This window comes from Chrysemys picta, chromosome 2 (assembly GCF_011386835.1).
Source record: "Chrysemys picta bellii isolate R12L10 chromosome 2, ASM1138683v2, whole genome shotgun sequence".
In the NCBI taxonomy this organism is placed as follows: domain Eukaryota; kingdom Metazoa; phylum Chordata; order Testudines; family Emydidae; genus Chrysemys; species Chrysemys picta.
This window is the reverse complement of record NC_088792.1, coordinates 221,147,176-221,161,277: the sequence shown is the minus strand read 5'-3', so window position 1 is coordinate 221,161,277 and position 14,102 is coordinate 221,147,176. Positions and strand designations below refer to the sequence as shown.

General features: G+C 43.2%; 1 protein-coding gene across 1 annotated transcript in view; it reads left to right on the top strand.

The window, feature by feature from the left end:
- Nucleotides 1–413: 413 nt before the first annotated feature.
- PXDNL (peroxidasin like) overlaps nucleotides 414–14,102 on the top strand; it is a 306,963-nt gene continuing 293,274 nt past the window's right edge. The window contains exon 1 of the mRNA XM_005279926.4: nucleotides 414–2,280. Coding sequence (XP_005279983.2) covers nucleotides 2,060–2,280 — 221 coding nt within the window. The 5' untranslated portion in view covers nucleotides 414–2,059. The remainder of the gene's footprint in view (nucleotides 2,281–14,102) is intronic.

Genomic DNA, 14,102 nt, shown 5'->3' with positions numbered 1-14,102 from the left:
TCATCCATCAGAGCAACAAGTGATGCCTCTGTACAGGGCCGCCCGGGGGGGGGGGGGCAATTTGCCCCAGGCCCCGGGGCCCACAGGGGCCCCCACGAGAATATAGTATTCTATAGTATTGCAACTTTTTTTTATGAAAGGGGTCCCCAAAATTGCTTTACCCCAGGCCCCCTGAATCCTCTGGGTGGCCCTGCCTCTATACCGCAACTTGGTGTGAACCCTGGCTGAGATGTGTTAGGAACAGCTTTTTGCTAGCTTCTCAGTTTGTTTTTTTTAGAAGAGAGAGGTTGGATACGGCACAAGTTTCCTCTGTGTTATGAGAACCACACCAACAGGGCTGAGCAGATGGGCAGAGTTATTATTAATTTACCATTTTATCTTCTGATGGGTTTAGTACTGACTGTGCAATGGGACTGCACAGAACCAAGAGGAGGTAAAGGCCCTTAAAGGAGTCTGTAGTTTTAGTCCTGCATTTGGACAAAGGCCTAAGAGTCTGATTGCATAATGGAGGCCTATGGAGTTTCACTTGTACAGTCTACAAAGGGCATTGGAGGAGTGGGAACATAGGGATAGGTGTCATTGGCCCCAAGCCTGCATTAGAATCCGTGTGGGTGGACTGCTGCCCTCATGTGGAACCCTATGGCAGTTTGCATACATGCATCACAGTAGTGGATACAGCTATCCATCTTGTGAACTTAAGCCCCCAGATCCTGAAAGTTATTTAGGTGCCTACCTTCCATTGGCTTCAATAGGAGTTAGGCACCTTTGAGGATCTGGGCCCAAATCCCTGTTCCTGCAACTGCATCCAAGTAGGTGGCTCCCTGTGCCTGTAGAGAGCCCCAACATGGCCCAGTGGCACTGGTCTAGGATTCAAAAAATCTGGATTCTGTTTTATGGCTCTTCCACTTGCCTGCTGGGTGATTTGGGGCCAGACACTTCACCTTTGCATGACTCAATTTCCCCATCTGTAAAATGGGTGTAGTTATTTTGAGCTCTGCTGATGAAAGCACTGTATAAGGGCTGAGTATTATTATGGAGCTCTGTACAGGTGCAAGGGATCCACTGAAGCTGACAGGGCCTAGGACTGAAGCTACCAGTCACATCTTGTTCCCTTCCCCAAGGAGGGGCAAGGAAAGTGCGCAGCCACTTTCTCCCAAAGACAAGAGGAATGAACTATCCATCCAGAGAGGGAGGGGAATCTTGCTGGGTGGTCATTCCTTCTCCCCACACTACAAAGGTAAGTAGAGCTGTGACTTCTTGGGAGGCTGATGGGGGCAACAAATCTGTTGGAAAGCATGGTCTGTCTTCTCCAGCTTCCTCTGCAAAGGGATGACTGCTTTCTTTTCTCTCAGCTTATGGGATCAGTGTTATCTCAATGGGATTAGAAAGTGGAATGCATTTACCAAGACTCCCTTTGCATTAAGCAAAGCAGCTTGACATGGGCAAAATGTATTCTGGCCTGTTCATCTGTTTGTTCTAAAAAGTCTGGTTTTCATTACTTTTTAAGGCTAGAGAAGCTTTCTCCGTTGAAGTGGCTCTCCCCCCTACCCCTCTAAGAGTGTGTGTTTCTGTCTGTGTGCAGAGACACCTGGACCTACTCTTGCAAAACAGAGATTGACACTGCAACCCCCCTGGGGACCTGCCTTTTTACCTGGTCCCTAAAGTCCTGTGCAGAGCAATGGCGCTGTCTAGGGCGCTGCATTCCCAAGCAGTTCAGTTGGTTAGCATGTCAGTGGGAGGGGGCTTGCCTGGATTAAGCAATTCCAGGAAAGTGCATTATTTCATTAAAAGGATCACCTGACATTGTGGAAAACAACTTCTCCACTAGCTGAGCTGTGAGGCATCGCTTTTCCCACAGCTGAACCTAATTAACACAGTCAGTATCTGGCGCTGAAGTCTGGCCCCCACCTCCCCCCTTTCTCACCAGGTTTTAAAAGTCCGGCTGCATAGGCTTTAGCAGGGCGGCGCCCCCTGGTGGTACCCGGAGCGCGCTGCTGCCTGTAATGTGATCCCAGCCATTGCTGATTGGCCCCGGGATGTCCTTTGGAAAGGTGCCCGAATGCAGCTGCAGCGGGACCTGCCAGACTCTCCCGAGCTGGGGCTGGGGAGCGAAGGGGAGATGGAGCCCAAACTTCTCTCCTTAGCTGTCCTTTTCCTGGCCGTGCGGTGCGCCGCGTCCCTGCCCTGCCCCAGTCGATGCCTTTGCTTTAAAACCACCATCCGCTGCATGCACTTGATGCTGGATCACATCCCCAGGGTGCCTCAGCAGACATCAGTCCTGTAAGTACCGCGCTGCCTCCCTCCCGCTCGCTGAGCGTCCAGCTCCTGGTCAACTTCGTGCCTCTCAGGGCTGGCGCTTCACTCCCTCCGCCCCAGTTTGGCTGTTGCAAGGCAAGAGCGTGACCCAGGGGCTGGAGCAATTTGAGCAGGAGCAGTGAGGAGAAATTCCAGGGGGAGACATACTGGGCAGAGGGGAAGTGACTGGCCCGAGTGGGGGCGGGTCCCTGAAAGGTGGGGCAGATTCCACCGGAGTCAATGGTAGCATAGTGACTAAGTGGGGGTTGAGTGATCCTGGGCGTAGTGGCATACCCCAAGGGGAGCCCCTGGAAGATGAGTGCTGTCATATCCCAGGCGGTATTCCTGAAAGGGGATGGGTACATATGGGTGGTGACTGCTCACTGTGGCACTGGCAGTGTTTAATTTGTAATGAAAGAGTTACTGGGGCTCAAGCAATTGGTTTACTTTCATAACTGACCTGGCAAGCCCAGAGGTGCCGGGGCTATGAACTGCCAAGCCTAGAGATGCTGGGCTCAGCCCTGGCAAGCCCTGGCACAAATTAAGCACTGGACATTGGCATATCCCAGGGGGAATCTCTAGAGTGGCAGATCACAGGAGCTCCTGGTAGTGGTGGATGAGGACTGATATATTCCAAGGGGAGATATATGTGAGTTACCCGAGTGGCAATGGCTGGCATATCATAAGGGGAGTCTCTAGTGATGGTGTTTGGGCAGGGGGTGGGTTTGAGTGATCTCAGGGGATAACTTATTCCAGAAGCATCCCTGGAGTATAGGTCTAGGATGAAAGATCCCAGGGCGGAATAAGAGAAATCAGGATGGGCATGTACTTGAGGTAGTGGAAGGTGGATACATTTCAGTGGCTGACCTGGGTGGGTGAGGGTGATTGTTAATTGCAGAGGCAAACCACTGGGAAGGATTGGAGGTTTGAGGTGATTATATGGTTGGGGGAGTTTAGGTTGGAGGTAAATTATTTGAAGGATGAGAGGAAAAAGGAAAAATGTTTGAACGTGTATGGAAAAATTTCATTCCTGAAAATATTGAAGCTGAGAACTGCAGCAGCTCCAAAGAGCACTTTCCACTGTCAGGAGTAAAGGTACAGATAAAAGTCAATAATTAAGGTTGTGTTGACATGACAGGAAATGACCAAATGCATTTGAACAGATGGAGCTTTGACTGTTTTGCTGGCTAGGGCCATGTTGCTGGACTGTTTTTGCTCCCAGGTTATCTCTCTGCAGATAGGACTGCAAAGCAGCTGCTAATGTTCTCTTGTCAGGTTGGACTTTGTTTGGTTCCTCCCTGTGTCAAGGCCAGGATACCCTTTTGTCTAGTCATGAAATAGGACTGGCATGTCACTGCTTTCCAACCAAAGTAACACACCCAGTAATGATTTTTCAGCTTGATTGCCTTTACTGTCATTCATTAATGTTCCCATATCCAATTTTTGCTCTCCTTATGTTTGGAAATGTTTGTATTACAGGAGTGGAAAACAGGGAGACCAGAGGGCAAGTGTGAAAAATCGGGACAGGGGGTGGGGGGGGGGTAATAGGTGACTATATAAGAAAAAGCCCCAAAAATCAGTACTGTCCCTATAAAATCGGGACATCTGATCACCCTAGTGGAAAATGACCAAGTAACAATAGACAAATAGTTACAGCAGCATGGGATTATCAAGATGGCTATTATTTCAGAGTGTATATTTGCAAGTGATTAACCCTAAGCCTAAACCTCTTTGTGAACTGTTTTAAACCAGAACTAGTTTATGATTTTAACTGATTACAATTGCCATGGATAAACGTGCTGTGCTACCAGGATAGTTTTTGCGCAGGAAATATGAGGATCTGTTTTCAGATGCTATTATTTTCCTTTTAGAAAACATCTGCTAGCCTATCAAGACCTTAGTCATCATTGTTATTGAAGCTGTTAAAACAACAACAAAAATAGGCTGACTACAACTTTGTCAGAGAGGGAGAACTTGAGAGCCAAGTGGCAGTTGTAATAAATGGTTGAAAAGATTAAGGCTGAAAATTACAGGGGTATGAACAAACTTTGGTTTGATTTTGATTTTGTAAAAACTGGATTAATCTCCTTGAATTCTGTGTGTTACTGAAAGTTGCTAAAGATTCAGGTTTACAGCTGTGACACTGTGATTTGCTCTCTTAAAGTCCCTTCCCTGAGGATTAGATCAATAGAAAATTGATCTCAGCTCACTTATTTGCTTTTCCTAAAGAAGGAAAGAGCAATGCCCAACTGTGACACCTGCCCACACCTAACTGATGCCTGCTGTGCTTAGAAATTGTCTTCTGCGGTAATCCATTGAGATTAAATATCCACTGAAGCAACATTGTCAATGGGCAATATAATATTTTATATTATTTATACTGCTGGAGGTACCAATCGAGCATAAATGGACAGTAAAAAAGTCCATGCCTCAGAGATCTTAGTCTAAGGCCCCAATCTTCAGTGTCCTTAGCCTCCTTAGTGTGGGATGACTTCTGTGCAGAAGACCGTGAGACTCTGCATGGGTACAAGGACCTGCCTGCATGGAGAAGCTTGCAGGATCAGAGCCACTCTGCAGGTGCAACTGAGTGAGGATGAGATAACTGTAAACAATTTATTAGAAATGTGATAGAGGATGCTGGAGAAAGATGTTGTGAAGAATACTTTGTAAAGCTTCCCCTTCTACACTGAGATGCTTTATATTTCTGGTGGTGGCGAGAAGGCCCAATCTTCTAAGGCCCAGAGTTCAAGGCCATAAAGGACCATTAGCTCATCTAGTCTGACCTCTATTATATCACAGGCCATAACACTTTATCCAATTACTCCTGTATTGAGCTCAAGAACTTTTGTTTGACTAAAGCATTTCTTCCTGAAAGGCATCCAGTCTTCCTGTGAAGACGTTAAGAGATGGCAAATTTGCCACTTCCTTTGGTAACTTGGTCCAATGGTTAGTCATTCTCGCTGTTAGGTAGCTTTTAAAGGAGGGCAATTGGTCCTCTCTTGTGATTATTCTACTGGTCCTGTGATAAAGGAATAATCATTGCTTTGCACAGGTGTAAAACAGGATCTTAAAGAAGAACTACATAGAGGGATGTGGAGACAAGTCTCTAAGGAGGCCTAGAAATTCAGTTAAAGCTGTAGGGAGTTGACAGATTTATTTTAAAGCCATTTAAACCAATTAAGTGATACCAAAGGATTATAACATAGTATAAACAATACCTGCAACTCCCTTGACACGCCACATTTAGATAGTGAGAGGTGTTCTCAGAAGGAATGGGCAGGTCAGCTGAAAAGAGATAAAAATGATACATTTCAGAGTAGCAGCCGTGTTAGTCTGTATCCGCAAAAAGAAGAACAGGAGGACTTGTGGCACCTTAGAGACTAACAAATTTATTAGAGCATAAGCTTTCGTGGACTACAGCCCACTTCTTCGGATGCATCCGAAGAAGTGGGCTGTAGTCCACGAAAGCTTATGCTCTAATAAATTTGTTAGTCTCTAAGGTGCCACAAAAATGATACAGGAGCTTTGCTGAATAACCGAATTGGTTAGTTAGTTAAAGTGGGGGGCAGAGAGATTCCCCAGTATTGGGAGGAAAATATATCAACAGAGCTCACTGGGGAAAGGTTATATGCACATTTAATTGGCCATCTTTTTCTTTATTTATTATTTTAATCTATAACCATATGCTGTCAGAGCATACCAAGCTACTGCTATTGAAAACACAGGCCAGTATTGCTAATACATACGCATACCAACACTTATTCAAAAATCTCAAAACGAGCCAGCATCTTCAATATCAGTGAAGTTATGTGTGCATGTAATGCAATTAAACCCCTGTAGGAAACATGAATTCCATCATAAGCCTAAAGCTGTGGAAAATACAGTTTCTTTACTGCTAGTTTTTTAAATGGATCAAGCCATTGGGAAATCTAACGGCTGTAGACAAAAGATATCTGATAATGACCAGATTTTTATTTTTTATGTAAGACTGACTGATTGCTAATGAAAAGTCTGACATCACTTGGCTTAGTTAAACTGAGGGCTCTTTGTCCTAAAGTTCTTGGCATATGTATACATTGTGCAATTCTGTGATAAGTTTCATGGTCTTGGATATAAAATGTGAATGTTCATAGAAAAAATTGAGGATATAGATGCAGTTGATAAAGGTAATTTGAACATAAACATTTAACACCGCTTTCTCAGGTGAAGCTTTTTAAGACTGTTTATTAATTTTGTTACTTCATGTTTCCCTTACTTTATTAGGAGGTTCTTGTCAGTCACTTGGAATAAGTCAATCTTATGTATTAATTGAAATTTTTTGCTTTGTGTGGAAATTGCCAGCTTGCTCTTGCACCTCTGAAGAGGGTGAGTGAACCATAAAAAGAATAGTGATTAGTCCGAAAAGAAACTCTTCCAGCTCAGAAGAATAACTTCTGCTTCCTCAAGAATAAAATAGGATTCTATGTTTCACGTTTGCCAGTTCTCATTCAAGCTGCTAACATATTGGTTCCATTGGACCAAAAAAAGCTTTCCCCTAATATGTCTGGTGTTCAAATGCATCTCTGTGTTTCATGCCTGTATGCTTTCCACATGACACAGCTAAAGATGTTATCTAGTTGTGTCTTCTTTAGTTATTTGAATTGGAAAGCTTCCTTTCTCCATGGTCATCATACAAGAATTTTACAGGATTCTTGTGAAAAGTGTTAAGTTGTAGAAGTGACTTGAAGGTGGGACTGGATCAGTATTGCCTTTTCTGATATTTTTAATTCAGCTTTTAAAGTGCTGTGCTTTGTAACTTGATACGCAAGATATATTACAAGTGGTCTTGGCCAATATTACTTCCTCCCCTCCCACCCCCAAAATCAGCATGACCATTGTAAAGGATGGAGGTATGGGGGGCGGGGGATAGAAGTGTTATGTATATTGATTTGGGGATGGGGTTCAAGCCCAGTAATTCCTGTACCATGTAACGGTAGGAGCTATGTACAGACAAATGGCACCATATGCCTCTTTAAATACACACTATTGTGTAAGATCTCATGAAGTTCTGCACATTTATTTGGCGTGGTACTGGCTATGTTCTGGGTTTGTTGGGGACGGAGGGGTGAGGTTATCAAATGCATATCAAGAAAAGGATGATTTAATGATGAATGCATTGAGATCTCTACACCAGCTAAACAGATGCATGGTGCTACATACAAGGACTTCATGGCTAGTCCTAAGCTCCCAGGAATAGGAGATGTCATGCAGGATTCCTGTTCCTCAGTAAGCTACTTGATTGCATAGCCTGTTTCTGTACAAACTTATGGGTCTTGCTACATATATACACTGCTCCTGTCTTAGGGTTCTGATGGCTTCTGCCATAGAAGACAGGGAGGTCAACTAGAAGGTTCCTAAGCAATTTAAAGGGATACTCCTCAGTTCCTATATAATACAACATCTGAAAACTACAGATCAAAATGGTAGGGAGAAATCCTGTATTATTGTGGAGATGAACTAGAAGACCTAATACATATTTTAGGGTTAAATCCTGCAATCTGCATAGGTAGCCCAAATGGATTACGTCCACACTGCAGGTGGAAGTGTGCTTCCCAATTCAAGTAGACAGATGTGCTAGCTCTGTTCAATCTAGTGTGCTAAAATAGCAGTGCAACCAGGTTAGCATAGGTGGCGGGTTGGGCTAGCCACCTGAGTACAAACCCGTCCTGACCCCTGGTGGCTAGCCTGAGCTGCTGGCTGTGGCACCATTTGTAGCATGTTGGCTTGAGCAGACGTGGCACATATTTGTCTACTTGGCTAAGAAGTGCACTCCCAGCTGCAGTGTAGACATGCCCATTGATTCTGTGCAGGTACACAGTTCTGTCTGTACTCAACGAATTGTAGGCATGGGGATTAACGTTTCCCGATTCTGTTGGCCAGCTCCTCAGCTGTGTAGATTGGGTTAGTGCCGTTGGCATCAATGGAGCTATGATGCTTTATGCCACCTGGGAATCTGGCCCTGTGTTTCTATGCAAATGAGATCGAAATGACTGTAACTCTTATTTAATGATCTATGGATGCAATATGTTACTCCACTAGGAAAATTTTAGATGAAAATTCAGTATTACTGGATCAGACTTGTTATGTAATGGAGCAAAAATGAGACGCTTCTGGATCATAAATGATGCTGGAACTTGAAGAAAATGTATTACTATTAATGCCACAGATGGCAGTGCACTTGTCATAGAGACTGGAATAAAAGGGTCAGACCTATAGGTCCCATATAAAAGCTGCCAGAATTTTATTTGTATTTTAGAAATAAATCACACTGAGCTATAAATATTAATACATGGACATTCATTTAAACAAAATATAAATTCACATTAAAAACAGCTAATGTTGAATCTTAAAACGCCTAAGTGTATCAGTCAATTCTCTTACTTAAGTGGAGCCTGTGGTTCTTCTTCCAAATGTTCCTTAAAGCTCCCACGCTGGATGAAGTAAAGCATCAAAGAAAAGCAGAGGCCTGTTCCCAAACACTGTCCAGCAGACCAATTTCCACTCCCTAACCTGTCCTATGTGGAAAAGTTCATAGCAAAGGTCTCTGTATCTCTTAGAAATCTAAGATTTCATTCTCCCCCCACCTTTCTTCTGCCTGACCATTTCTTTTCTAAGAAGACATCACAGTTGGGATCAATATCCTCATTGATCTGAGGTGAAAGCTGCCTGTTTGTCTGAAGAGTCCTGTAAAACAGTTGTCTGATTTGCTGCACTTGCAGCTCCAATGAAGTGCGCACCACTGACGCTTCTGAAGCGCAGCCGGCCATTTGCGAAGAGCAGAGAAAATACTTAGGAATGTTGCTGAAACAACAGTGAAAAGTCTAAGCTCACATTTCCTTATGCACTGTGCAGCCAGATGTCTCATCTGTATAAAAAACAAAGGCTAGCTGAACTGTAGTGAAATTTTAACACTCCACAAGAGTGTTTTTGCTACAGAAAGAAAACTAGCTTTAGCTAAACATTCTCATTTATCTGCACTTGTAAGGTAGTATATTAACTTCCTTTTCTCTGTCTCTCTCTTATGTTTGTTTTCAGTGGGATTTCAGTTCCAGGAATTTGAATGGGCAACAATTATTGTTTTTAATAGGTAGAAGTGCATTTTATTTTGTTTTTATGTTGATTACTGGAAATTATTTAAAGAATGTCTTTCATTTTATACCATTATTCAGTGACTGTCAATTACCATGCTAACCAAGAATAACCTAGAAAAAAGATAAATCTTTCGAATCCTAGGTATGAACATTATGTTATAATGAATTTATTAGTAATTAAACTTCTGTTTGCTATGTATTCCATAGACTTCAAGGTCAGAAGGGACCATCATGATCATCTAGTCTAACCTTCTTCACATGGCAGGCCACAGAACCTCACCCACCAGTCCTGCAATAGATCTCTAACCTCTGGCTGAGTTACTGAAGCCCTCAAATCCATGATTTAAAGACTTCAAGTTACAGAGAATCCACCATTTACACTTGATGTCTGCTCTGTTACTGAGTAAAACTTCATGTACAGTTGGGGCCCACTTCAAAGAGGGATTGTTATTTATATGGGTAAAAAATATCCATATCCAGAGTTAATAGTAGATAAACTTTTAGAGGAGATATAAACCCTTGTGCTTCAGGGTTAAACCAATTTTTAACCATTAGGGTTGTCTCACCTCTGTCTACTTCAGTGGTTCCCAAATTTGTTCCGCCGCTTGTGCCGGGAAAGCCCCTGGCGGGCTGGGCCGGTTTGTGTACCTGCCGCGTCCGCAGGTTTGGCTGATCGCAGCTTGCACTGGCTGCGGTTCGCTGTTCCAGGCCACTTCCAGCAGCTCCCATTGGCCTGGAGCAGCAAACCGCAGCCACTTGGAGCCGCGATCGGCCGAACCTGCAGACATGGCAGGTACACAAACCGGCCCGGCCCACCAGGGGCTTTCCCGGCAGAAGTGGCGGAACAAATTTGGGAACCACTGATCTACTTCATGGCTTCTTGTACCTTCTTCTGATGTTGGCGTCTGTTGCAGACAGTACGCGGGATTAGATTGAACATGGGTCTGATCCGGTATGGCAGTTCCTAGGTTCTGATTTCTTTAATACTCTGTGCATGTATCCCTGTGGAATTGATTCTTAGTTCCACATATAATGGATCAGCCTCTTTGACTGGTAAACTAACCCAATGGCAGAGATTAGCATGAAGTATGATTGCAGAGGGGATTACTGTGTAATAGATTTTCATTCTGATTGTGTCTATAGGAATATTATATAATGTTACAGTAGAGCCCAGAAGTCCTAGTAGGACTCAGTGCTCCATTGTGCTAGTGGCTATATGAATACACAGGAAGATATGGTCACTGCCCTGAATTGCTTATGACCTAAGACGTTTTCAAGGGTAGAAATGCATTTGGCTGCAAAAACTGCTGGATAACTGCTGTCTGGTTTGCTTTGTCCTTGTGTGTTTATATGTCAGAACCCCACTCCCATGAGGATTAGTCTAACAGAAGGCATCTAACACGTGGAGGACGCTGACTCTGTTTCTTAAAGACATCTAGAATGCTATTGTTAAACCTCCTTTGTTGAGAGAAGTAAAACTCAGTTACTGACCATGAAAATTGCCAAGAATAGTAAATGCGCACAGATTCCAGGTGGCAGATCCACTTCAGTGGCTCAATAAGTTATTGCAGAAGGAATTATTTTGAGAACAAGAAGTGCTCGTGTGATTGGAAGACCATGGGCATTCAGAGACAGTAATGAATACATCACATTAATGTTCACTTTTTGATTGGTATCACATTTTATATTAATTTAGGGGTTTTATTCATCTGGGTTGTTTTTAATAAAAGGTAAGTTGTAATTAACCAATGGAGTCAATGTCATGTGGCAAGGGTATTGGTCTTGGAGACCTCACTCAGGTCACATGACTGAGGACTGGAAATCGAGCTGAGTTTCTTGCCAGCACTCTTGTGTACCAGACTCCTATTACGGTACTTATAGGTATCCCGTTCCTAATTATTTCTGACAACAGTCAATCAGTGTTCAAGCGTTATAAATGTTTTTGTTAAAAACCTCTCTCATAACAGGAATTACACTGTCAGTAGAAATAGTGGAAAGAATAGCTATAACACTGAGGTACATCTGCATCCAGCTTTCTAACAAAAACATTGCATTTTTGGCCAACAGTTAGGTATTTTTTGTCAACACTCTTTGAAAAAGTATCTTTCTGTAAATCCCATATTTAATTTTTGGAGGGTGATAGTGGAAAATCATAAGTATGAACTATTTTTGCTTTATAGCATAGTTCTGTTGAAAAATTTGCCACAGGGAATCATCAAAATGGATCTGGTGCAAAAGTCCCTAGGGTGTGCTGTGACTGCATTATCCACTGATAACTCATTCTAACTTTAAACAATGGCCCAGTTTCACAATCCGTAGTCTGTGAGACTGCTGAAACAGAGTTCCATTAGTCCTGGAGCCAATGCATAGCATATGCATAGATCATAGAAACATTTTGTAGGAGAATGTGGGAGGAGGTTGCCTCCTAATTCCAACTGTTTGTAGGAAATGCAAATAGCATGTTTGTGCAGCATGGTCTGGTATGCTGGAATTCCTAACAGGAGTAACCCTTGATGTCCTGTGGTACTTGTTAGTTAGTTGACCTGTAAGGGTAAGTATAGCTTGAAGGAAATCTCTTGGAATGCTCACAAAGAAAAGTGGGACTGGAGAAGAAAGACGTGCGCGCGCACACACATTGAAGGCAAAGGAAGTGGGTGCTAGAGGGGAGAACATATCTTGCTTAGTTCCTCTGATTTGTATAGAATAACAAGGCCAGAAGCACACTTTAGGCCAGGGGTGGGCAAACTTGTTGGCCCGAGGGCCAAATCTGCGTGGGGAAATTGCATGCAGGGCCATGAATGTAGGGCTGGGGCAGAGGTGTGGGAGGGAGTGTAGGGAGTGGGAGGGGGTGTGGTGTGCAGGAAGGGGCTCAGGGCAAGGGGTTGGGATGAAGGAGGGATGTGAGGTGTACGAGGGGGCTCAGGGCAGGGAGTTGGGGTGCAGTGTGCGGCAGGGGGCTCAGGGCAGGGGGTTGGGGTGCAGGAGGGGTGCAGCAGGGAGCTCAGGGCAGGGGGTTGGGGTGCAGGAGGGTTGCAGCAGGGAGCTCAGGGCAGGGGGTTGGGGACTAAAACTACAGAGCTCATGGATTGAATTCGGTAGTCTTTAGTATCTGACTAAATGGCTCAAATGCACTGTCAGATTGTGGCTGTAGTTGATATAGTAGTCTGAGTGTAGAGAACAACCAAATCTTGAAAGAAAGTGCTCATTTGATGAGTTTCAAGAGTAGGCAGAATGAAAGAATCTTTGACTGGGGGGGGGAAGCTCTTTTGTATGTCAATATTGACACCTCCTGCTGTTGGTTCTGTGGAAGTTAGTGAGCAGCCGGCAGAACAGCTCTGTTGGATTCTAAGCTTAGCTCAATCAAACTATGTAACATTTGGCTGCATCATGCTCATGTTTGCAATGAGTTTTGAGCAGTGACAGAAATATCTTTTTATAGAGCTGCATCTGAGTGACGCTGGGCTGTACCACACACTTCTAGCCAAGGCATCCATGTAGCAGAGTACTGGCCAGTCTAGAAAAAGTACATTTAAACTGCATTTAAGGAACAGCTTGGCAACTTGGTAGGCATTAGAGGGCTGCTTATATTTTGCATAAAATGGTGTCTGTTGTGATTGGAATGTAGATTGCATGATTGATATGGGTGGCTTCAGCAGCCCTTGGGCCAGCAATGGAATAAAGAGTTTGGGTGAAAATGCTAAGAATATTTCTTGAAAAAGTTTCAAGTCAGCCAAGCTCTTTTTTTAAATTCATGAAATGCATCACCACACAGAAAAGCATTACTCATTCCTGGCCTACTTAAATAATCTCATTATATTTGTGGTCTCGAGTAGGATTAGCAGGATCAGTCCATATAGCAGGTCTCTTCAGCCTCACTTTACACCTAAATAGGTGAATTATTCAAAACACCCGAATGATTATAATTTAACTTTCAAATTCCATATTTTGTTCATCTTGCTGATGAATGGAACACTTAGCCCAATAATAATAATAGTAAACCATTTTTAATGGAACACTTAACATTTACTTGGCCCTTTCTTTTTTTTTTTTTTTTTTTTACTTCGATTGTAGTACCCAAACAATGCGAGAAATCTAGTGTTTTTGTTACACCGCTCCAAATACTCTCACTCATATAACCTGACAGTTCCCTTATTTAATCAAAAGGTGCAAAGAAAAAGCAGAGCTCCTTTAGAATTGGTAGTTAAATAAAATCAATACAGATTGCAGTATTCCAGTGTGGCATTATTACATGACAGTATGAAATAATGGCTTTCATTTTTGTCTTACCAAGTAACTTAAATTGATCCCTACAGTTAAAAAAGAAGTTTGTAAGGAAAGATTAATAAATTTTGAATCTGCAGTTGACACTAATTATGTGTGTGCTGTGAGCAAGCACGGCAGAAGAAAACACAGTTTACTGCTCCTGAGAATGTTTGGCTATTAAAAAGATGCACATGTCCATAATTATGGGATGGTTGTAAATTATGGGCTGGAATGCATAGTGGTTTTCTCACTAATGCTGCTTTGTTAGGGACTAGCAGACACATTGGTGGTGCAGACATATTTCTTTGAATGGTCTTTGAGATTGTTTTCAGTACTCTAGGGAACCTGCACTTATAAATTGCACGTTGACTTGTAAGATGTGAATAGTCATTGCTTCCCCCCCTAACAATCCCA